We start from the raw sequence: 26,591 nt of genomic DNA, 5'->3' as shown, positions 1-26,591 counted from the left end.
AATGGAGCTAACACTAAGGGCTGTTTGAAAACATTTTTCCTCCCAAGTGACTTATCATTCCCCTACCCCCTTTCCCCTATACATTTAACCTGTGTCAGTTTTTGCTACTAATTGTGATACACATTGTACATCTTGCAATTGGACACCCCTTGTGCCCCTCTCAGTGTGGCATCCGAACCAGCCACTACTAATTGTGATACATCTTGTATAGAAATCTTACTGTTCTGGCACCTCTGGCTCTCCTCTCAACTTGCCATCCTGAATAGAGGCCTGTGTCGCCTGAGTCTTAAACTGGCCATGCTGATACCCTCCTCCGACAGGGCTAAAGAAAATGTGAACAATTTCTGCATCAGTAGCCACACCATTGCATTTTTGTAGTTTATGAATGCTATATGTGCATAATATGCGTAGAATATTCATCAAAGATCTGTCCGTTGTCTAATATATGTTTTCTGAATTTGTTATAAAGGCTGTAAAAAGAGTCATACTAAGAAGAATGTATTGGAATATATTGGGGAAGACCAGTTCATGTTCAGATAGGATACAGGAACAAGGAATACTGTAGGTGGTTTGAGGATGATTGGAAAAGTAATGATTGAAATGAACAAGGTGGTGTACATTTGTTTTATCTAATGGGATAAGGTATTCAGAAGTCAACAGGAATATACTGCTGGGAGTCTTAAAATATGTTGATATAGCATAGAAAAATACGTAAATAAAGGAGATGTCCACAAAACAGAAAGTGACAGAACAGGGAATGAAGAGCTGAAAGAGATGAATAGGCATTGGAAGGAGTGGAAAGCAAGGATGCTCAGTCACTGAAGCTGCTCAACATATATGGAGAAGAACATACAGGTGATGCTATAGAGGACCCAAGGGGCATTGTAATTGTAGGAGGAAGGGTAAAGACTGTAAAACATGTGGATGATCAAGTAGAGCTGCAGAATATGTTGAAGAGTACAGCAAGAAGAGCTGAGAAGTATGGAATGAAGATAATTATAGGAAAGACAAAAGTGATGAAAATATGAAAGAAGGAAGCGCCAGTTAATATATTCTTAGATGGAAAGAAGGTAGAACAAGTAAAATTCTTTCTGTACCTAGGAAGTTTAATGATGTGGAATGGAAACTGTACAGAAGAAATGAGGAGGAGGATATCTGTGGGAAAGAGAATATTTGAAAAGGCGAAGCAGACATATTGAATATGACTGTGGAGAAGAATGCATATGGTGAAGTGCATCGACAGCCTTCAGAATGAAGTACTGAAGAAAGAAAACTATAAGAAATGATTAGAAAGAGCATAAAATTTTGACTGGGCCTTGTTCTGGGTAGGAATTGTTTACAGCAAAGAATTCAGAGGAAAATGTGGAATGAATGAGAGGAAGAGGTAGGAAGAGATGTGCAGTGATGGATGACATTAGAAGTGGATGGACATACAAACAGATGAGGGAAGATGCTCAGAACAGTAAACAGTGGGAAGCCTCAAGGTGAAGCCTGTCATAAGACAGATAAATTAAAGAAGAATCATTAACTTTGCAGTTTTAGTTTTTATGACGAGAAGTGCATTAAATATGGTGAAGTATGCTTAAGGAGTATGATAAGTGCATAAACATTAGGCTACATTTCAGGCCAATCTGTCACACAACCTTTACTTGACATTCACATTTGTTGGCTTCAGCAGCTCACAAACTATCATCTTCTGACCTAAACTAGACCTCGCACTATACTGCAAATCACTCTGCTACCACAACCAAGATTTCTGAGGAGGGGGGGGGGGAGACAATATCATAGTGTGGCTCCCGTTTGGAATGTTTTTATATTTGACCATTTGCAGAATAGTAAGACCACTTTCTTATATATTAGTTATTGCTGTATAAAGAACAATTCCAAAACTATAAAGTTTGCTGGTAACACCAACATTCTGATCAAAGATAAAAAAATTTGCTGTATTACATATAGCTCAGATAATAGTTGAATAGCCCTACAGAATATTTTGCAAGTGAAGTATCTCTTATTGTGGTAACCTATCATTAGCTTATTCTGCAAATTTTTACCCCTGTAGTGTTAAGAAATTATCTGCTGGGGTTAATGCAGATAAAGCAAAGAAAATATTTATTCAGCAGGGAAACAGTAAAAATATTGTGACAGGTAGATAACCACACATCCTGCAGAGATCTCTCTAAATATCTTGGAACTCGCACTCACGTACACAGTAATAAATAAAGTGGGAAGTTGAGAATCTCTACCAGTTCAAAAGAAGGTTGAAATATAGCTTATTAGCCACTGTATAAAGTAACTGATTGTCTAGTTTCAAGGATAGGACATTCCTTTTAGTTGCATAACAAACAACAATGTTCATTGTGGAGCTGCATGGAAAGTAATAGTGTTTTGTAAGCAACCCTCTGTTCAAGCAGATGTAAAACTGTTTCCTTTTAAAAATACCAATGTAATGAAGTGAAGATTAAGCTACAGGTGGAAGATAAACAACACCTATGTATTAAACTGCAGATGGAAAACATACGGAATCTATTTAAGGTAACTGAGTAAGCAGTTGCTTTTTTTTCAAAGTGGTCTTTTTCCTAGTAGTCGGCTAGCTTACATTGAGCTGGACTATGCACAAGTAGTATTAAGCAGTATATAAGGAGTAGGCAAATAAAAACTGAACACCCAACACAATGGGACCATGGAATGATTCCATTCAAAGCTAATCACCACATTTATCCCACTGGGAGACGATATGATCAATTCCTGTTTCTTAGACAGGTTGGCTGCTGACAGATCCACACCTGCACACACCCACTCTTGCATTTCCCCATCCAACTAAAACCAATATCCATGCATGTCTTTCTTCAGGTTGCCAAAGATTCGAAAATCACACTGTGAATAATCCGGGCTGTACGGGGGATGTTGCAGTGTTTCCCAAACAAATTTCTGAATCATAGCCTTCATCTGTTAGGCAGTGTGGGGGCAGGCACTGTTATGCACCAACATATATGCTCCTCAAGTTCTTTGAGCATAGAACAACATTCAATGCACAGCGCTATGAAGACATTTTGTAGAAATAGTGGTGCACCATGAAGTCAAAATGCCCAGGATAGCTGTCAGACGGTATCATTCTATTGCGTGATGACGCCTGCCCCAACACTATCAATTGGACAAAGGCTATGCTTCAATGATTTGCTTGGAAAATACTGCAGCATTCCCTATACAGCTTGGATCTTTCACAGTTTGAGTTTCACATCTTTGGCAATCTGAAGAAAGACATGTAGATGTCAGTTTCAGTCGGACAAGGATGTCCTAGAGGGTGTGTGGCTGTGGATCTGTCAGTAGCTGATCACATCCTGTGAAACAGGAACTGATTGCCTCGTCTCTCAATGGAAAAAATGTTGTAACACATGTGGTGGTTACTTTTGAATGGAATCATTCCATGGTCCCATTGTAATGGGTTTTCAGTATTCATTTGACTGCCCCTCATAGTTCTATTTTATTGCAAATATGGCATTCAGATTAAGTTTCAAAGATTTACTTCTCTTTTGTTAAAGTCTGTGTTGAACCATTCCATAGCTCTTAAAGGTTGCCTTCTTGATGGGACCCACAGATCTTGATGAATGAATGAGTCAAAGACAATGGAAGCCATATCTCTCTTTTGCTGTCTGAGGTCTGAACTGTAACCTTAGATGTTATAATATGACCTAATTGACATCAGCACTATAAGAATTCTTGGTGTAATTGTAGTAGTGGGGAACATAATAAATATTTGATTTGTTTTCAGGCTGGACGATCATCATGTTGCGGGCCTTGTTTTTGGTGTTGCTGCTCGCACTTCTCAGGGTGTGGATGGTGTGTGGGCAGCAAGGGTGAGTACTGCCTCTCTGTGGAAGTAATGAGTCTACAGTTTTCTTCCTCAAACGCTTGTTTTAATCATAATGAAAGGGTATGAAAGAAAAATTTGCTAATGTTTTTCCAAGAGGAGCATATGGCTTTTTCAGATGAATTGACATTGCTAACAGAGTGTATAAAATTGCTTCTAAAGCACTTGGAAAAATGCAGAACTTAAGATCTCTTTCCCAAATAAAAAATCTCTATATGTTCAATTTCTCACAAATGTTTCTGTGGAGGGCACCATTCTGGTGTGTTACTATGATGGTTAGTAAAGTGAAAGAAGACCAATTTCTGTGACTAAGCGTAGCTGGAAGGCTCTTGTGAATGGGTTCTGTTCACAGCCTCCTGCTGAAATGGAATGTACAAGTGTTGAATTACGAGTAATATTTCCATGAACTGTATGAGTAAGTGGATGTTAATAGTTTAGTAAAGACTCCACAGATCGTTTCCAGAGAATTAATTCTTCAATGATATGCCACCATTGTTTTGATGTAAGCACTGGTAACTGGATACGCTTTTGTCATCAATAACAAAAGTGTCATGAAGCTGCCGGGGATATTAGCCATCTTCTGCTCCCATAGCCAGGTCCTCACCACCAGTTAGATTTTGTCATTGGGATTTCTCCAAGAAGTTCTTCATTAAATGTAGGGAATAGACAGAAATTACGGGGTACCAGATCTGGTCTGTATAGCAAACAAGGTATGGTCTCGAGTTCCTTAGTGTCAAGTGAAGTGGGTAACTTCGTATTGTCATCTTACAACCAACATGTTGGTATTATTATTATTATTTCCTTCACTTTCTCAGACGTTAAGTCCGGTTAAAAATGGAGTGACGCAGACCTTGATCAAGCGTCACTTCCTTTTAACTGTACGGTATGTGTTATATTGCATTTAGGAACTTTCGGGTAATTGAACATGTATCAATAATTACGGATTTCTGTAGTTGTATATATATGTTTGGATGTAGCTGTATTGCATTGATGTACTGGTGGATATTGTGTGGTATGACTCCTGTAGTTGATAGTATAATTGGTATGATGTCAACTTTATCCTGATGCCACATGTCTTTGACTTCCTCAGCCAGTTGGATGTATTTTTCAATTTTTTCTCCTGTTTTCTTTCGTATATTTGTTGTATTGGGTATGGATATTTCGATTTGTATTCATCATTCTCCAGTACATTTTGTGGTGTATACTTGTATGTAGGAACGTGTTGTTTTAAAAGTTTATGTTGTAAGGCAAGCTGTTGATGTATTATTTTTGCGACATTGTCATGTCTTCTGGGGTATTCTGTATTTGCTAGTATTGTACATCCGCTTGTGATGTGATCTACTGTTTCTATTTGTTGTTTACAAAGTCTGCATTTATCCGTTGTGGTATTGGGATCTTTAATAATATGCTTGCTGTAATACCTGCTGTTTATTGTTTGATCCTGTATTGCAATCATGAATCCTTCTGTCTCACTGTATATACTGCCTTTTCTTAGCCATGTGTTGGATGCGTCTTGATCGATGTGTGGCTGTGTTAGATGATACGGGTGCTTGCCATGAAGTGTTTTCTTTTTCCAATTTACTTTCTTCGTATCTGTTGATGTTATGTGATCTAAAGGGTTGTAGAAGTGGTTATGAAATTGCAGTGGTGTAGCCGATGTATTTATATGAGTGATTGCCTTGTGTATTTTGCTAGTTTCTGCTCGTTCTAGAAAGAATTTTCTTAAATTGTCTACCTGTCCATACTGTAGGTTTTTTATGTCGATAAATCCCCTTCCTCCTTCCTTTCTGCTTAATGTGAATCTTTCTGTTGCTGAATGTATGTGATGTACTCTATATTTGTGGCATTGTGATCGTGTAAGTGTATTGAGTGCTTCTAGGTCTGTGTTACTCCATTTCACTACTCCAAATGAGTAGGTCAATATTGGTATGGCATAAGTATATATAGCTTTTGTCTTGTTTTTTGCTGTCAATTCTGTTTTCAGTATTTTTGTTAGTCTTTGTCTATATTTTTCTTTTAGTTCTTCTTTAATATTTGTATTATCTATTCCTATTTTTTGTCTGTATCCTAGATATTTATAGGCATCCGTTTTTTCCAGCGCTTCTAAGCAGTCGCTGTGGTTATCCAATATGTAATCTTCTTGTTTAGTGTGTTTTCCCTTGACTATGCTATTTTTCTTACATTTGTCTGTTCCAAAAGCCATACTTATATCATTGCTGAATCCTTCTGTTATCTTTAGTAATTGGTTGAGTTGTTGATTTGTTGCTGCCAGTAGTTTTAGATCATCCATGTATAGCAAATGTGTGATTTTGTGCGGGTATGTTCCAGTAATATTGTATCCATAATTTGTATTATTTAGCATGTTGGATAGTGGGTTCAGAGCAAGGCAGAACCAGAAAGGACTTAATGAGTCTCCTTGGTATATTCCACGCTTAATCTGTATTGGCTGTGATGTGATATTATTTGAATTTGTTTGGATATTAAGTGTGGTTTTCCAATTTTTCTTTACTATGTTTAGGAACTGTATCAATTTAGGATCTACTTTGTATATTTCCAATATTTGTAGTAACCATGAGTGGGGTACACTATCAAAAGCTTTTTGGTAATCAATGTATGCATAGTGTAGTGACCTTTGTTTAGTTTTAGCTTGATATGTCACCTCTGCATCTATTATCAGTTGCTCTTTACATCCTCGTGCTCCTTTGCAACAGCCTTTTTGTTCTTCATTTATAATTTTGTTCTGTGTTGTATGTGTCATTAATTTCTGTTTAATGACTGAAGTTAATATTTTGTATATTGTTGGTAGGCATGTTATGGGGCGATATTTAGCTGGGTTCGCTGTGTCTGCTTGATCTTTAGGTTTCAGATATGTTATTCCGTGTGTAAGTGTATCAGGGAATGTGTATGGGTCTGCAATGTAACTGTTAAATAATTTATATATAAAAACAAAGATGAGGTGACTTACCGAACAAAAGCGCTGGCAGGTCAATAGACACAAACAAACACAAACATACACACAAAATTCAAGCTTTCGCAACAAACTGTTGCCTCATCAGGAAAGAGGGAAGGAGAGGGGAAGACGAAAGGAAGTGGGTTTTAAAGGAGAGGGTAAGGAGTCATTCCAATCCCGGGAGCGGAAAGGGGAAAAAAGGACAGGTATACACTCGCACACACGCACATATCCATCCACACATACAGACACAAGCAGACATATTTAAAGACAAAGAGTCCTTCCCTCTTTCCTGATGAGGCAACAGTTTGTTGCGAAAGCTTGAATTTTGTGTGTATGTTTGTGTTTGTTTGTGTCTATCGACCTGCCAGCGCTTTTGTTCGGTAAGTCACCTCATCTTTGTTTTTATATATAATTTTTCCCACGTGGAATGTTTCCTTCCATTATATTGATATTGTTAAATAATTTAGTTAGATGTGAATGTGTTGAGGTGAACTTCTTTAACCAGAAATTTGCTATTTTATCATTTCCAGGGGCTTTCCAATTGTGAGTAGAATTAATTGCTTGGGTGACTTCATGTTGCAAAATTATCACTTCAGGCATTTGTGGTATCATCTTGTATGTGTCTGTTTCTGCTTGTATCCATTGTGCATGCCTGTTATGTTGTACCGGGTTTGACCATATGTTGCTCCAGAAGTGTTCCATGTCTGTTATGTTTGGTGGATTGTTTATTTTAATGTGTGTGTTATCTATTGTCTGGTAAAATTTCCTTTGGTTTGTGTTGAATGTTTGGTTTTGTTTCCTTCTATTTTCACTTTTTTTGTATCTTCTGAGTCGTTTGGCTAATGCTTGTAATTTCTGCTTCTTTTCGTCTAATTGCTCTGTCGCTTCTTGTTGTGAGATTTTAGCTAACCTTTTCCGTTTTTTTTCCGAGATTTCATTTCTTATAAATTGTGTTAGCTGTCCGATGTCTTTTCTCAGTTTTCTATTTTGATCTGTAGCCTGTGTTGCCATGCTGGTTTTGTGGGTTTCTTCTGTGTGTTGGTTGGTTCTGATCTCTGCCTAGTGTGTATATTTAGTGTAGTGAGTGCTCCTATATAAACCAGTAGTTGTAACTCTTCCATAGTTGTGTTTTCATTTATTTTGTTGTGTATGATTGTGTTGATAGTTTTTATTGTTGTTTCGACTTGTGGGTTATTTGGTGGTCTATGCAAGAATGGTCTAATGTCTGTATTTGTGTCTTTGTATTCTATATATGTTAGCTGAAATTTTTCTTCTATATCTAACATCTGTGTTCTATTTGTGCTTGTTCTGGTTGCTGTCTTAAGATTTCGTTTTCCTCTGATTGTTTAATTGGTGCGTGTTGTTCTTTGTTTGTTTGCTCTGGGATGTTTGAGTCCATTACTGTATTTTCTTCTTCTTCTGATTGCACATTATTTTGTTCCAGTATTTGTTGTACTTGTTGTTTGATGTTTTCTAATTCTGACTGGGGTATCCTGTTATTTTTTATTATTACACGGATCTGATCAGCTAGTCGTTGTTCTGTTAAAAATTTTAATTCTGGGTATCTGGTATTAAATGTTGTGTATACTTGTGATCTATATCCAGTTGTGTTGGTTCCTAGGTTTGTTGCTTGGTAATAACAGAACATGAGGTGTCGATTAACTTCATCTGACCATCTCATCCTCTGTCTTTGTTTTCCTTCTAGGGTGGTTGCAGGAAGCATATCCTGCAAAACACCTCTATTTGGATTTAAATCATTTTCCAGTTGGCTAGCAGTGTCGTTACCATTGTGGGCGGGCATAGGGTTCAAGCGTCGTCCCCGACCATGACGGCGCTTGTCCGAGGCTTCTTTAGTTCTATCCTGAACCAACTAATCACACTAAAAGGGGGGTTAGCCCTATTAGTGGTTTGTTCTTTTCGTCGCCTTTTACGACTGGCAGAACATACCGGAGGCCTATTCTTTTCCTCGTTTAGTCCCAGGCCACCAATATGGATACCTTAACTGGCACTTCAAAGCAGAGCTGGTGTCACATTTCCAAGAATTACATTGTGATAGGACCTCTCACTTAACTTCTATTTATCCAGTGCTTTTGTTTATCCAGTCTTCGATAAATTTCAATTGGAGGAATGACTTCTGTTGTTAGGAACTTAATGACAGCCATTGCTTCTGTTGCAATGATAGCTCCCTTCAAGTTTTCCATTATGACCACAATAACTACATAACTAATCACAGTAAAAGCTCACTGCTAAACAAAGTTGTTGCAAAGGATTCATGCAACATGTTGAAACCCATTTACGTGCAAATGCTGACACCTATTGAGGAGTACAGCACATTGTGGCACTACTCATTATAACCGCATTTGTGGTTAAGGGTCCACTGTCCGCCACCCTCATGCACACAGAGACACAGGTTTACTTTGCATTCTTCACTTTTTGTTGCCACAAGGGCTTATATTTTAGGGCATCAGTAAAGGCACAAGATATGGTTTTGGAATACAAATATCTTATCTCAGCTGTATGTGATGCTAAGTGGGCCACTATTAAACAAGCTGGGCATTCTTGTACTCTTTATGTTAGTCAAAATTGAAGACCTTTTTCTCTTGGGAAGCTTAGAACCTCTGCATGAGTACTTAATGTCCATTGGACCATAATTGTCTTGTACAGACATCAAAACAAGCTAAACTTTGAAGTATTGTGACATAGCTCTTTATCTTCATTACGTATCTCTTTATCTGCAGGAGCGTCTATAGAAAGGTCCCAGAACTGCTCTCATTAATAAACGGTCACAATGCCCACATAGTATTAGGGACAGAAAATTGGCTGGAACCAGATGTAAACAGTAATGAAATTCTAAACTCAGATTGGAATGTATACTGCAGAGACAGGCTGGACAGTGAAGGGGGAGGCGTGTTTATAGTGATAAGAAGTGCAATAGTATCGAAGGAAATTGACGGAGATCCGAAATGTGAAATAATTTGGGTGAAGGTCACGGTTAAAGCGGGCTCAGACATGGTAATTGGATGTCTCTGTAGGCCCCCTGGCTCAGCAGCTGTTGTGGCTGAGCACCTGAAGTATAATTTGGAAAATATTTCGAGTAGATTTCCCCACCATGTTATAGTTCTGGGTGGAGATTTTAATTTGCCGGATATAGACTGGGAGACTCAAACGTTCGTAATGGGTGGTAGGGACAAAGAATCCAGTAAAATTTTTTTAAGTGCTTTATCTGAAAACTACCTTGAGCAGTTAAACAGAGAACCGACTCATGGCGATAACGTATTAGACCTTCTGGTGACAAACAGACCCAAACTATTTGAAACCGTTAACGCAGAACAGGGAATCAGCGATCATAAAGCGGTTACTGCATCGATGATTTCAGCTGTAAATAGAAATATTAAAAAAGGTAGGAAGATTTTTCTGTTTAGCAAAAGTGACAAAAAGCAGATATCAGAATACCTGATGGCTCAACACAAAAGTTTTGTCTCAAGTAAGATAGTGTTGAGGATCAGTGGACACAGTTCAAAACCATCGTACAATATGCGTTAGATGAGTATGTGCCAAGCCAGATCGTAAGAGATGGAAAAGAGCCACCGTGGTACAACAACTGAGTTAGAAAACTGCTGCGAAGCAAAGGGAACTTCACAGCAAACATTAACATAGCCAAAGCCATGCAGACAAACAAAAATTACGCGAAGCGAAATGCAGTGTGAGGAGGGCTATGCGAGAGGTGTTCAATGAATTCGAAAGTAAAGTCCTATGTACTGACTTGGCAGAAAATCCTAAGAAATTTTGGTCTTATGTCAAAGCGGTAGGTGGATCGAAAGAAAATGTCCAGACACTCTGTGACCAAAATGGTACTGAAACAGAGGATGACAGACTAAAGGCCGGAGTACTAAATGTCTTTTTCCAAAGCTGTTTCACAGAGGAAGACTGCACTGTAGTTCCTTCTCTAGATTGTCGCACAGATGACAAAATGGTAGATGTCGAAATAGACGACAGAGGGATAGAGAAACAATTAAAATCGCTCAAAAGAGGAAAGGCCGCTGGACCTGATGGGATACCAGTTCGATTTTACACAAAGTACGCGAAGGAACTTGCCCCCCCTTCTTGCAGCGGTGAGCAGTGTACCGTAGGTCTCTAGAAGAGCATAGCGTTCCAAAGGATTGGAAAAGGGCACAGGTCATCCCCGTTTTCAAGAAGGGACGTCGAACAGATGTGCAGAACTATAGACCTATACCTCTAATGTCTATCAGTTGAAGAATTTTGGAACATGTATTATGTTCGAGTATAATGACTTTTCTGGAGACTAGAAATCTACTCTGTAGGAATCAGCATGGGTTTCGAAAAAGACGATCGTGTGAAACCCAGCTCACGCTATTCGTTCACGAGACTCAGAGGGCCATAGACACGGGTTCCCAGGTAGATGCCGTGTTTCTTGACTTCGGCAAGGCGTTCAATACAGTTCCCCACAGTCATTTAATGAACAAAGTAAGAGCATATGGACTATCAGACCAATTGTGTGATTGGATTGAAGAGTTCCTAGATAACAGAACGCAGCATGTCATTCTCAATGGAGAGAAGTCTTCCGAAGTAAGAGTGATTTCAGGTGTGCCGCAGGGGAGTGTCGTAGGACCATTGCTATTCACAATATACATAAATGACCTTGTGGATGACATCGGAAGTTCACTGAGGCTTTTTGCGGATGATGCTGTGGTATATCGAGAGGTTGTAACAATGGAAAATTGTACTGAAATGCAGGAGGATCTGCAGCGAATTGATGCATGGTGCAGGGAATAGCAATTGAATCTCAATGTAGACAAGTGTAATGTGCTGCGGATACGTAGAAAGAAAGATCCCTTATCATTTAGATACAATATAGCAGGTCAACAACTGGAAGCAGTTAATTCCATAAATTATGTGGGAGTACGCATTAGGAGTGATTTAAAATGGAATGATCATATTAAGTTGATCGTCGGTAAAACAGATGCCAGACTGAGATTCATTGGAAGAATCCTAAGGAAATGCAATCCGAAAACAAAGGAAGTAGGTTACAGTACGCTTGTTCGCCCATTGCTTGAATACTGCTCAGCAGTGTGGGATCCGTATCAGATAGGGTTGATTGAAGAGATAGAGAAGATCCAACGGAGAGCAGCGCACTTGGTTACAGGATTATTTAGTAATCGCGAAAGCGTTAGAGAGAGAGTATAGATAAACTCCAGTGGAAGACTCTGCAGAAGAGATGCTCAGTAGCACGGTACGGGCTTTTGTTGAAGTTTCGAGAACATACCTTCTCCGAGGAGTCAAGCAGTATATTGCTCCCTCCTACATATATCTCGCAAAGAGACCATGAGGATAAAATGAGAGAGATTAGAGCCCACACAGAGGCATACCGACAATCCTTCTTTCCACGAACAATACGAGACCGGAATAGAAGGGAGAACCGATAGAGGTACTCAGGGTACCCTCCGCCACACACCGTCAGGTGGCTTGTGGAGTATGGATGTAGATGTAGATGTAGAAATGCAAACATCTTCACCACTGGCTGCAAAGTTGCCTGGAGATAAAATTATAGCCAGTCTGGAGCCAGGTGATCGTTAGCAATAAGAGTGGAAGAAAATTTGAAAATCTTAGAATCCATACAAATAATCTATGGAACTACAGAACTTCTCAGCAAGAAGGTAGAAGAGAGAAAGACAATGTTGAAACACCTTTTAAAAAAAGTGTAGAGTCAGGTTTCCTAGCCCTCAGGTCGCTGTAGACATGTTTATAAATAAACAAAGCTGTTTAGTTTACTCTTTTGGGCAAGTAAAAGTACCACTGATATCATTTACACAGATACTGAACTTCTGACCATTCATATTCCAGAATACATGGATGTGTGTTTTGACAGTACAGTAATTGTTAAAAGGTACCGGACTAAACTGTGGCAGAGGATATTGAATATTTCACTTCTATTCTTGAGATTACAATAGAACAACAGGAATATATTTTATTCTTGTGCAGTGTTTTGGTTCCAGTAGGGACTTCTTGCAGTTTGTCACATGCACAAAAACTTGAGTCCAGGTCAACTACCTAGTTTCTGTAACTCTTATGTGCATACACATACGATGTTATAATAGTTTAACATTTGTGTGCTTCTCTTTAGTCTGTCTAGAATTGTCATAACTGAACTATAATCGCAAATACTGATTTTAACTCTTTAACGTCTTTCTTTTCTCGTCTGTTAAATACTGTGCTTAGCTTCACCATCTGCAGAAAAATGTTCCAAAATTAAAAATTTGTACTGGATCATTGCCTTTTACATGCAGTGCTCTACACAACTAACCTATTCAGGCAGTACTCAAAAGCTGTCTTCACAGCTGCAAATCTGCCAAAAAGTTTCAGAATGGTGTATACTTCAGTTCCAGAACAAAAAAATTCACTATAAAAGATACAGCAAAATCCTTTTGAAGATCACCCAAGCCTCTGTGTGGTTTCCACTCATCTCCTTTTTCATTTTCAGTGCTTCCTCTCCCTCTTGCTCCCACTGCTACTATCTCCTTCCATTCTCTTTCTCTTTTATTACCACTTTCTCTCTCCTACCACCACTCTCTCTCTCTCTCTTTTGTTCTCCTGCTTGCACTGTATCCTCTCCTATCCACCATCACTGTCTCTTTGCTACTGTCTTTCAGCACAGAAAAGTGCAAATATGGTCTTATGCCCAAATTTTTTATGAGGAAGATGGAATGAGGATTGAGGCAGGTGGTTACCAGTTTTCAGTTGGAGTCTTTTGAAGAGTAGTTTTTTTGCCCTTTTTCTGTTCTGATGAGCATTTTTCAGCTGGCTCCCCTCTTTTTCCCTGTTACAGCAGGATGTGCTGCTTATATGAAACAAATTCTGTAGGTCAGTAAAAATTTGACAGTTTATAAATAAACTTCAACACATTTACTTACTTTGACACAAATAATCCACAAATAATTATGCATGATAGGATGTTAACACACAATCGTCTCCAATCCAGTGCAAATTCAGTTTACACTCATTTACATAAAAATGCACAACATTATTAGGCTACACCTACAGTACTCCAAAAATGCGGCACTTGATTTGTAAGTACAAATAATTTTGTTGACAAAATCATTTCGTGTAAGGTGCATACACTGCCAGGCAACACAACTGAATAATTTCAGGGCCAAAACAGCCTCTGTAGGTGTCAAGTTCCATTATACGGAGACAGCTCATCATTAAGTTTTGATGGAAACAATCCTCACTAAAAATATAGTTTGGTGGACTCTGAACCCAGACCCTTTCCATGTGTTCACTATGCCAGTTCAAATTACATTAATGCATCAGATCAGATATTATGTGCATATTTTACAAGCTTAAGTAAGATAACTGTGTGAACCTCTGGATCTCGGTAACAGAGAATGATATTGTTTAACATTTCAAGGTTCCCTGAGAACATCATTTTAAGAACATACGTTAAAAATTCTGACAATTTGCCATGAATAGAAATCATAGAAGTGGCCAGCCCTACAATTGGTACTTTTGGTATACAAAATTAATGGTTTCCACAGATTTCTCAGGAACCACCCTTGAACAAATGGTGCTTTTATAAGCCATATACGGCCTACCACAGAGTACACCTAATGTAAAAGAACCAACCGATATGCTGAATTTACCACATCTGGAGAAGTTTAATATTTAAATTTTGACCCTGTACTGTAAGATAGCTACAATAAGCCCGTTCTTCTGATAGGCATACAAATGGTCACTAGACCAAGGGCTATCCAAAACATTTGACCCCTTTTCTCTGTGATCAATGGAACCCGAGATATGACTGCTTGAAAAATCACATTTTCGCATGCAGCTTTTTGGGACATAAAAGTATCATGCATTATCCTACGTGGACCGATAGTTACAGGTCATTGTTTGGAAGAAACATTTCTGTTACCATTGAATTAAGTGTTCAAAGAATTTTGTCATGCCATAATTTTTCCCATATTCAGCCAAACTTAAGTTCTTAATTGTAATTGTGTGGTGATGTAAGTATTATTATCCCTTTTAACTTTAGCAAGTCTCTCTCACTCACTCTCACCTTACAGAAACTGTAATCCTGTTGAAAAGTGATAAGTGCCCGGAGATGCATGTATTTACAGATATGTACATAAATATGCTGAAATTGTATTCACTCAGGTACTAAATTGTTAACACTGCCAACAGGTACTATACAATTGTTGCACCAAAGGTTTTGCGTCCTAACTCTGAATACCATGTTGCTGTGAGCACTCAGTTTGTATCGGAGCCATGTGATATAGTGGTAACTGTTGGTGGAAAACAAGATGTGGGCAGCAACTTTGTAACAAGCCAGATGATAACCGTGGAGCCGTACACCACCAGGATTGTGAAGCTGGAGGTATTTGTGTACAGATTTATTTTTTGTAGCAATACTAAATGTAAGAATCTTCCAAACATGAATTCTGTTTTTGTATTAATGAGAATGAATTGTAGAAATAGTGTATGTAAAATTGCAAAAATATTCAGGTATCTCAAGTTATCTTTGCTGTTTGGGAAATTTACATTGTTTTGGTTGCACACTTTTCTTATTTTATTTCTAAACATATATCAATGGAGATATTGGTATAGGCTAGAGAAATGCGAATTATTTTATTTTATTTTTAAAATTTTTTTTACAGAACCATAGTATTTAAAACTTTGGTTGTTTTTGGTTGTTTGTAACAAATTGATTATCACTGTTGCATACTGAAATGTACCAGGCATAATTTTAATATTTTCTAGTAGTGAATGCCTCATTTAATGTGGAAATTCATTTGTAAATTAACAGTAGCCTACTGACCATGGGGAGAAGCATAAAGGATTAATTGTTATTACTTAAACGAAAGGCAAGAAATGGTGGAATATGAATTTTTATGAGATTTTTCCAGCATGATTGATAGGTGATACATTGCTGTTATCGGAATATTGTGGCAAAAACATTATCATCAGACTGGCTGGAAACTTGAAATCTCACCATCTAAAAGGGGGAGGGTGGACTTCTGATTTTTATTAAGTTTGATTGATTGTCATGCTGAGGTATTAGATGTATCATCTGTGTAATTCATAGTTTGACTTGTGTAATAATTAGTTGACAGTTTTGTGTTTCTAAACTGAAAGTAAGTGCTTTGATGTGATTCTGTTTCAGATAGGAGACTTGGGAAGTGGCATTTACAAACTCATAGTCAAAGGAGAGAAAGGACTGGTGTTTGAAAACTCAACAAATGTTGATTACATTCATAAAAGTTATTCAGTATTTATTCAGACTGATAAAGCAATTTATAAACCTGGTCATAAAGTGATGTTTAGAGCAATAGTCCTAAATTCACATCTCAAACCAAGTGTTACTGGAGCCCTTGATATATATATTACTGTAAGTAGCTAATGGCAGTTAATTTATAAATCCTTTTTAGTACCACTATAATGATATTTTCACCCAGCAGCAGAAGAAATTTACTTGTCATAGATTGACTTAAGATTGGAGAAAAGTGTGTTGGAAAAGAAGGAAATAAAAATGTTCTTATCCTTGATTTCCAACAGATAAAGGTTGCAAACACTGATAGTGAATAGTAAGCATCACTGGATGAAAAAAGAAAGGCAAAATAAAAAAAAAATGTTAAAAGATTCTGTTGGGATTAAAGTCAAGATGGAGAAGACATTAATGCGAGTGAAGACCAGAAATTTCTGGGGAAACACAGAAGACTTGTAGAGGATTGACACTTTGTGTAAAGACTGGCATTTTTAATGTGTTGTATGTAATTAGATAGAAATGCCCTTTATCATGATAACACAATTCACAATATTTTTTTTCTTTATTAAAGAAAAGAAAGAAGAATGAAATCAAAACCATTAAGTATCAAGGAACATATGGTGGTACCTTCACTCTTCAGTAAGAAATTATTCACAGAGATTAACATGCAGTAGTAGTGTCCACCACTATGAACCTGAAATAGAAATAATGGAGATATTGAACATACCAAACTGAGTGAATGCCAGAATAGCCTTAACTGTGTTTGCATGAAGCTGTACAACACATTATTTCTGTCTGTGAGTGACTTGTTCAGTTAGCATTTTATAAATATTTACAAAAATTATTAATCAGCTAATGTGCATAGAAAATAGAAGAATTTTAATAAATGTATCAGTGCACATAGTGTACAAGTACTTTAGTTGCAAGACTCATTGTTGCACCTATTAAATGTGCATTTGGATTGTGTAAATTTATCTATCAAACAATGGAAAAGCCGGTATAGAATAATGGCACTATTATGAAAAGGCTAGATTGCCACTCGTCATATAGTGGAGATGTTGAATCACAGACACGTGCAACAAAAAGACTTCTAAACTAAACACACAAGCTTTCAGGCTGAAGACCTTCTTCTGAAATACATACATACACACACACACACACACACACACACACACACACACACACAAATTTCTGCAAGGGCAGTTCACCCACATGCCGAGGGCAGGCAGCCAGAGACAGTGGTCATGTGTGGCTGTGTTTGTGTGACTGACTCTCTCTCTCTCTCTCTCTCTCTCTCTCTCTCTCTTTCTCTTTCTGTGTGTGTGTGTGTGTGTGTGTGTGTGTGTGTGTGTGTGTGTGTGTGTGTGTGTGAGAGAGAGAGAGAGAGAGAGAGAGAGAGAGAGAGAGAGAGAGAGAGAATATGACATCTACCGAAAGATAGAACTAGAACAGATCACCAAAAGCCTTCCTAGGATGACTGGAGAGGATGAGGAGGGCAGGCATCATTTTAAAGTGAATGTGTGTGTGTGTATTGTCTATTTTGGAAAAAGGCCCTTTGGCTGGAAGCTTATGTGTCTAGTAGTCTTTTGTTGTGCCTGGCTGCGACAACATCTCTGCTGTGCGGTGGTTAGCAATTTATCCTTTCCATAGTATTGTAAATGTATCTATGTTTTAAAGTAAACTTGCACTGATTGAGGAATTTTCTGTTGAGAATATCTCTCAGCTCTCTTTAATTCACACTATTCTGAATACTCAGTCACAGTTTGTCTACATTTGTTGTGCAGTTCGTATCACTTATTGTCCTGTAACTGTCCTTTCAGAGTTTTTTTTATTAATGTAATGCCACAGAATCTTAAGATGTACATTTCTACAGTTAATGACTGATTTTTGTGCAGGATGGAAGGGGCAACAGAGTTAAGCAGTGGAGGCGTGCCCTCACAACAAAGGGTGTGTTCTCAGGAGAGCTGCAGCTGTCTGAATCTCCAGTTCTTGGAGACTGGAATATTGTTGTCAATGTACTGGACCAGACTTTCAGTAAAACCTTTCAAGTTGCTGAATATGTTCTACCAAAATTCGAGGTCACAATTGATGTGCCCCCATATGTTACCTTCAAGAATTCCAAAGTGGCAGCTGTTGTGCATGCAAAGTATGTTGTTTCACTTTTGTCCCTTACATGTCTAATGTCACTGTCACAGAAATACTAGTATTTAGATATGTAAAATTACAGATTTTTGTATACTCTTGTTAGATATATCAAACATTGGAAACCCCAGGTTGGAATGTCAACAATGTAAGAAAAGATAGATTACTGCTTACCACAAAGAAGACACGTTAAGCTGCAGACAGGCACTATTAAAAGACACTTACACGTAAGCTTTGGGCCTCAGCCAGAGTTGATGATTGTGTGTGTGAGATGTGCTTGCTTTGTGTGAATGAATGGTGTGTTTTTTTCTTTCTTTTTCTCATGAAGACTGTTGCCAAAAGCTTATGTGTAACTGTCTTGTAATTGTGCCTGTCTTCAATGTCATGTGTCTCCTTTACAGTAAGTAGCAATCTTATCTTTTCCTACATTCTTGTTAGATATATATGTGATAAATAACATTGTTTTTTGAACTCGGAAGCTGTGTTTTATATATATGCATTTGATTTCTCACCGCAAGTTCTTAATTTGTTAAATAATTCTGTGCAATGATTAATAAGAGTCTTTGATACCTTTCTTTTTTCCAATCATTGTTCATGCTGTGGTGGGAGTTTTTCCACAATGTCCACTGTCCACTCCTGTGCACATGTGCAAGTTTGCACACCCTCACCTGCTGCTGCCACTCTCTCCCCCTCCCCCCTTTACACACACTATATTTACCTATAACTTTTCAAATGAACAAATAAGCCACTGTAGTAGAATGTGTCCGAGTGTCTCTTTAGCATGTTTTTTCCCAGACTGATTTATGGACTTCCCAGTAGTGCAACCTGGTGGTTAAATGATTAGTCTGAGACTGCAATTAAAGATCTGTGGCTCAATCATGTCAGTCCTGCAAGTTTTCTCTATCACTTATTGCTTCCTTTACTTTGTATCTGTAAAGGAAAAAAAAATTTTCACTGTGTTTGAGTCAATGTTAAACAATGCTTCACCCTAACTGACTGGGCATTAGTTTAAAGATCGGAGGAAGCCAGGGACAGATGCCTTGCAGTAGGACCATGCCTTGTGAAGCATTGCTGTGTTCCAACCAACTACTGGGTTGAGGACTGTTTTACTACAGTGAGAGCTGTTAACAAGGGAGATGAAACAAATCGAGTTGAGACCTATGGGCAGCATCATTGTGACTATTCTCCTCACATATCTCTCAGTAAAACTTACAGTGTAATGTATGTGTGATAAGACAAAGACCTGGCTGGAATATAAGTAATCAAAGGAATGAAGGTGACAACTCACTGTATAATTCAGGTGTTGAATGGTCAATAATCACTTAAATGCAACTGTGTGTGTGTGTGTGTGTGTGTGTGTGTGTGTGTGTGTGAGAGAGAGAGAGAGAGAGAGAGAGAGAGAGAGGGGGGGGGGGGGTTGATGGAGTTACATTTGTGATTCCATTATAGCATATTCATCTTGTTCTGAAGCCTCAAACTCTAGTATTCGTGGAAATATTGCAAGTTCTTGCCTGATTAAGCACTTTTGTGTGTGACATTTGAAGAAGGGAGAGCTGATTATGGATCTTCTGTTTTGTAGGTATACATATGGAAAGCCTGTGAAGGGAGAGGCAACTGTCACTATGTATCCAAATTATTTCTCATCAATTTTACAACCAGCATTTCAGAACCCTGTGCGAAAAGTTGTGACAATTGATGGCAAAGCAGTGGTGGAATTTGACCCTGCAAAGGAGCTAAAGTGAGTATACTGTAATTGTGTGTATTACCATGGTTATTCACATATGTATGAAGAAATCATTTGTATGGTTACTGATATATATAAACTGTCTTTAAATTTCTTTTACAGTCTAAATGATGAATATGCTAGAAATGTCCAGTTTGAGGTTGCTGTTGAGGAAGCTTTGACTGGAAGGAGGCAGAATAACTCAGCACAAGTGACAGTACACAAGTATATGTACAAGATGAACCTTATTAAGACATCAGAGTGCTTCAAACCAGGCCTCAAGTACACAGGATATGTAAGTATGGCTTCACTCTTTAATAAGGTTGTTATTTTAGCTGCATACTTCATTGACTCTAAATTCAGATAACAGCGACCAGTCACTTTTGAACTATTTTTTTATTTTCATAAAATAATTTTTGACCTTTTTAAGGTTCTTCCTCAATTGGATTGAAAACTTGTTTATGGAAATAAACAAATATTTCAAAGTGACTGAGTGATATCCATATTTATATTCGATAAATACACACTCAGGTGGTTTAAAATCTCCTTAATGGGTAAGCGTAATACATACTCTAGGAGAACGTGACTCTCCCAATCCAGCAAATGGGAAAACATTGTCTAAAAGTTATATGATATCAACAGCATGTTCAGCTGTGAATGGTGGCCTGAGGGAAGTCCAGTATCAAACCCTTCAAGGAAATAGTGCACGTGTGACATTTGTGTTACATAACAAACATGTTTATTTTTATATTTGTAATAATGCTACAAATCTATATATGTATAATCTCAAACAATGGAAAATCGAGGATGGAATTGCAATAATATGAAAAGAATAGACTGTTATTACCACTTAGAGGAGGTGTTCAGTGGCAGACAGGCATATTGAAAAAAGATGGTTAATTATTTGTATCTGTCACTCTTAAGTCCTTCATCACACACAGACAACGCAAAATGCACACACATTCACAACTCTCACACATGTGACCATTTTTGTCTCTGGGTGCTAAGACCATGTCTGTGTCTGAGGTAAGAAGCAGTCTTTGCTAGGGTGGGGCGGTAGGGGCTCAGAGGGGCTGCAGAGGGGCAACAAGGCAGGGGCGGAGGAAGATGCTGTTGCTGTGTGTGAGGATTGTACAGAGACATAGTGGGAAAGGATAGATGAAACATTGGAAGGCTGTAGTGGGGGGGGGGGGGGGGGGGTGAGAAGTAGATAAGGGGAAAGGACTATGCAGGTGCACTGGGAGGATATGAGGCATGTAAGACTGCTGTAGTTGGTTAGGCAGTAGGACAGCAGTGACTAGCGAAGGATGAGGCCATGGGAGCTACAGGAATGAAGGATATGTTGGAGAGGGATTGCTTGTCACTACAGGTGCAATGACTGTGGGTGTCTCAGCTGTTTGTTAAGGGATGTCAAAGTGGAGGTATTGTTGATAGCTGTCAAGTTTGACGGATGGCTCAACCAGACTATAGCCAAGAGATAAATGGACCACCATGTTGTTGAACGTGCTGCCACACAGAAGTGTGCTTGACTTCAGCGACTGCATCACAACTTGTGCCTTCTGGGTTCTTCTCACTAACACCAGCTTTCCTCTTTGTGCTGGTGGGAACTCTCCCCTCAACATACCTTCCTCCACTAGCACCTGTCCTCCAGCTGCCTGTTCACTTCCCTGCTCCCAAACCAGCCCTACTCACACTTCTATCCTACCAGTGCACCTGCATAGTCCTGTCCCCTTCTCTTCTTACTCCTCGCCTCTCCCAACCTGCCGCATGCCCCCCCGCACAGCCTCCCGAAGATGCTGCACCTTGCAACCCAATATCCTTGGCAAAGATTGCTGCTTGCCTGTCACAGTCGAACCTCAGTGATAGAGGTGACAGTGGCTATTTTTTTTTTGTGTGTGTGTGTGTGTGTGTGTGTGTGTGTGTGTGTGTGTGTTGTTGTTGTTGTTGTTGTTGTTGTTGTTAAATAGGGGAGAGAGTTTCACAGGCATGATACATGAGTTAGGGTGGCAATCATTAAAACAAAGGCGTTCTTTGTTGCAGCGAGGTCTTTTCATGAGATTTCAATCTCCAGTGTTATTGCCCAAATGCAAAAAATATTTAAATATTTTATTGACACCCACCTGTATAGGGAGAAATCATCACTGTAATAAAATAAGATAATCAGAGCTTGGTTCGATGAACGCTCAGCCAAGTACTTAAGTGTGAATTGGAGAGTAGTGATGTAGATGTGAATGTGTGTGTGTGTGTGTGTGTGTGTGTGTGTGTGTAGAAAAGCAAGTACTTTCTACCAACTTTCCTTAAAACTTATGAAATGTTAATCATTGAGAATGTATTACATAGAATGAGGTGGGCACAACAAAAAGACTGTCAAACAAGTAAGCTTTTGGCCAAAAAGGCCTTTAGAATTAGATAACACACACACACACACACACACACACACACACACACACGCAAGACCACAGTTTCTGGCTGCTGAGGTCAGACTGTGAGCAGTAGCGCATGTTGGGAGAAGCAATATGGCATGTGGGGGTAAGGAGGGGGAGGGGGGGGGGAATAACAAGGCAGGGATGGAAGATGGTAAAGTGCCGCTTGTGGGAGCATTCAGGGACAAAGTGGAGAGTGGGTAGGGCAGCTAGATGCAGTTGGGAGGTTAGACACAGGGCGGGGAGGGGGTGACAGTGGAAAAGGAGAGAAGTAAAGAGACTGTAAGTGTGTTGGTGAATAGAGGCAGTGTAGTGCAGGAGTGTAAACCGAGAAAAGGATAGGTGGGTGTAGCACAATGACTAACCAAGGTTGAGCTCAGGAGGGTTACAGGAACGTAGGATATGCTCCAGGGAGATGCAATTCAGAGAAGCTGGTGTTGGTGGGAGGGATCCAGATGGCACATGCTGTGAAGCAGTCATTAAAATGGAGAACATCATATTGGGCAGCGTGTTTAGCAACTGGGTGGCCCAGCTGTTTCTTGGCCACAGTTTGTCAGTGGCCATTCATGCGGACAGACAGCTTGTTGGTTGTCATGCTTACGTATAATGCGGCACAGTGGTTGCAGTTTAGTTTGTAGATCACGTGACTTTCCATAGGTAGCTCTGCCTCTGATGTGATATGTGATGCTTGTGACCAGACTAGAGTAGGTGGTAGTGGCAGGATGTATGGGACAAGTTTTGTATCTAGGTATATTACAGGGATATTAGCCATGAGGCGAGGGGTTTGGGAGTTGGGGTTCAGTAAGGATGGATAAAGATATTGTGTAGGTTCGGCGGGTGTTGGAATACCGCTATGGGTGAGGGGGTTGGGAAAGATAGTGGGTAGAACATTTCCCATTGTCCTACCCAATATCCTCCCCTGCCCCCCCCCCCCCCCCCCCCCCCCCACCACCACCCTCAGCCCCCCTACCCCTCACCCCGAATGGTATTTCACTGCCCACTCAAAACTACCCAACCCCTGCTCCCAAAGCCCTTGCCTTATGGCTCATATCAATAGACGTAGATGCAAAAACTGTCCCATACATCCTCCCACTACCACCTACTCCAGTCTGGTCACAAGCATCGCCTATCACATCAGAGGCAGTGCTCTCTCTGAAACCAGTCATCTGATCAACACGCTAAGCTGCAATCACTGTGCTGTCATTCTATGTGGGCATGACAACCGAAAAGCTGTCTGTCCACATGAATGGCCACTGACAAAATGTGACCAAGAAACAACTGGATCAACCAGTTTGCCGAACATTCTGCCCAGCAAAACATTCTTCGCATGAATGATGCTTCACAGACTGTGCCATCTGGATCCTTCCTACCAACATCAGTTTCCCTGAATTGTGTAAGTGGTAATTCTCCCTGTAGTATATCCTATGTTCCCATAACCCTCCTGGCCTCAACCTTTGTTAATCATTGTCCTACACCCACCTACACCCTTCCCTGTTCCCACTCCGACATTACACAGCCTTCTCCCTTTTTCTAGTGCCCCCACCGTCCCCCTGCCCTCCGTCTAACCTCCGACTGCACCCAGATGTCGTACCCTCTCTCTCCACCTCGTCCCTGTATGATCCCACAAGCAGCACTTTACTGTCCCCCAACTCTACCCTGCTATCCTTCTCATCCCTGCCCCAGCTCCTCCTTACCCCCACCACCCAGTTCGCTTCTCCCTTCGTGCGCTGCTGCCCCCAGTCTGGTCTCGGCAGCAAGAGACTGTGGTCATGAGTGTGTGTTTTATCTAATTTCGATGAAGCCTTTTGTGGTCAAAAGCTTACTTTTTCAGCGGTCTTTTTGTTGTGCCTATCTGCGACTCAGCGTCTCTCCTATATTGTGAGTAGTAATCTCTCGATATAAAAGTTTTCTGGGTACGGTACCGCGGTACCATACCCAGAAAACTTTTATATCGACTGACTCTGGCTGCGGAAGCCTACGCAGTTATATTAGTAATCTCTCCTTTTTGTAATATTGTCATTATTCCATCCTGGATTTTCCATTGTTTGATTTTGTTATTGCATAGGATGGTTCATCAGAACCGTTTTGTCATTTAATGTTTCTTATGTATTTTTTATGTATATGTTATCTGATCAAAAGTATCTGGACATCCTATGGGGCATATTGTGTTGTTAGTAGAGAAGCAGTTACAGCAGAATGGTTTGGTCAGAGAGCTCAGTGACTTCGAACATGGACCACCATTCATTGAATGTTACCTGGGTAACAAAGATATCAGGGACTTTTAAGTCTGTCTAAAGTTCCCCAAGCTGACTGTTGGTGACATGACTGTGAAGTGAAAATGTGAAGGAACAACCACACCTTACATACTGGCAGACAGGAATTGCCAAGCATTGCAGAAAGTGGTTGTAAAAAGAATCACATGAATTATATGGATCACTCTGAGTTCCAAGGTGCTACAAACGCTGCAGCTAGCACAGTGACTGTGTGTAGTGAGGTAAAAAGAGTAGAGTACAGTGGTCGAGCAGCTGTTCATAAGCCATGCATTTCTGTGCTCATTGCTAAGTAATGCTCGAGGTGGTGTAAAGAGTGATGCCACTGGATAGTGGATGACCAGAAATGTGTGACTTTGATGAATCATGCTATGCTCTGTATCAGTCCAGCAGAAGGTCTTTGGTTTGATGAATGACGAGAACATTACCTGATGTAAGGTGTAGTGCCAACAGTGAAGTGGTGTGGGGGTGTTTCTCTTGATTAAGGTATGGTCCCATTATTGCATGTAAGAAAACGCTAAATGCAGAAGGATGTGAACACATTTGATAGCAATGTGTACTGTATACAGTGGAGGAACAGTTTAGATATGGTGACTGTATCAGTATGCCGGTGGACCCTGTTATAAAACAACATGTGATAGGCAGTGGTTTGTGGACAGTAACATTCCCTAAATGGACTAGCCTGTCCAGAATTCTAGGGCCTTATTCTGTATTGTTCATACTGATCGGTGCAGTTGGTTAGACTTGGTAGTGACGTCATTTTCGCTTCTTTATCTGGCTTCTGAGACCTGTTACCGAACGGTCCTCCTGCCGATTTTTCGACAACTGTACTGAGAGGTTTTGGATTTTGGTATGGCCCTGTCCTTTGGTTAGCCATGGTTATTTTACACCTTTAATTTGTTATTTTAAACATATCAAGCAGTTTTAGCTTTGGATTTAGTGACTGTTGCTATAGAATCACCACAGGATGCGTCCAGTTGGAAAGTGAGTTCATAATATACTATTTTGTTTGTTAGAACTATGGTTAGGTTAGGTTAGGTTGTTAATGTAAATAATTAGAACATCCAAAAGAAAGAAAAAAAAGTTTTTGGTCAATATTCTCTCAAAATACCTGTTTGTTGAGAGTTTAAGATCATTAAAAGTCAAGACATTGGCTCTGCTTATGTATATTACGTGAGTGGTTGCTGAAATTACTAGTGACTTTGCGTACTCTTTTCTGTAAACGGTTTACTTATTAATTATCGAAACACAAGTAACAATGCAAAGGAATTGTGTGAAGACTGATAGAGGAAACATTCCAAAATTTCATGCATTTATGGCTTAACACCTGCATCATTCGGCAACGAAATCAGCCTGCGTCTCTCTCGAATGGAATTGCATAAAATCAAGTGCTGACAGCATACAAGCTATGGTAGTGAAGTTGGTAAGGCTACGACCTGCCGTGGCAAAGGGCGTAGGTTCATATACCACTAGATGCGAAAATATTTTTTTTACTCTTCGTGCTTGCAACACATTCTGAGACTTCGTTAATTGTCAAAGGTAAGCATTTTTCTGAAACATTCATTGTAATTTACACGTAAGAGCACGCTGTCTCAGTAACGAGTATCTCCAGTTTCATGACTTCCATATGTTTAAGAAATGAAAGATGAAATTACTGTGCATGAAACAACTGACAGTGACATTTATACTACTTCTTGTCACAAATAATTCACCACTTTTTTTTCTGAATACGTAGTGATTTCCGAGAGTGTGGTCAGATAGCCATCTAAGAGCACAACGTATGAGGGTTGGCTGAAAAGTAATGCCTCCACCTTTGTAACTCTTCAACAGTTGGCAGCATTGGTATGTGGCAGGTACTGGCTTGTTCCATAGCCTCTTCACTACAGCTCCAGTTGGCAGGAAGCCTTAGCATCGAATGGTTGTGTTGTTACA

At 39.5% G+C, this 26,591-nt stretch overlaps 1 protein-coding gene across 6 annotated transcripts in view; it reads left to right on the top strand.

The window, feature by feature from the left end:
- Positions 1-26,591, top strand: part of LOC126458384 (CD109 antigen-like) — a 260,318-nt gene that overhangs the window by 126,660 nt on the left and 107,067 nt on the right. For all 6 annotated transcript variants that reach the window (XM_050095369.1, XM_050095367.1, XM_050095366.1 and 3 more), the window contains 6 exons: positions 3,770-3,854; positions 15,021-15,213; positions 16,000-16,224; positions 17,997-18,247; positions 19,823-19,981; positions 20,090-20,261. In XM_050095369.1, coding sequence (XP_049951326.1) covers positions 3,784-3,854; positions 15,021-15,213; positions 16,000-16,224; positions 17,997-18,247; positions 19,823-19,981; positions 20,090-20,261 — 1,071 coding nt within the window. In that variant the 5' untranslated portion in view covers positions 3,770-3,783. The remainder of the gene's footprint in view (positions 1-3,769; positions 3,855-15,020; positions 15,214-15,999; positions 16,225-17,996; positions 18,248-19,822; positions 19,982-20,089; positions 20,262-26,591) is intronic.

This window comes from Schistocerca serialis, chromosome 2 (assembly GCF_023864345.2).
Source record: "Schistocerca serialis cubense isolate TAMUIC-IGC-003099 chromosome 2, iqSchSeri2.2, whole genome shotgun sequence".
In the NCBI taxonomy this organism is placed as follows: domain Eukaryota; kingdom Metazoa; phylum Arthropoda; class Insecta; order Orthoptera; family Acrididae; genus Schistocerca; species Schistocerca serialis.
The sequence above is the reverse complement of the archived record's forward strand: the minus strand, read 5'-3'. Positions and strand labels throughout refer to the sequence as shown.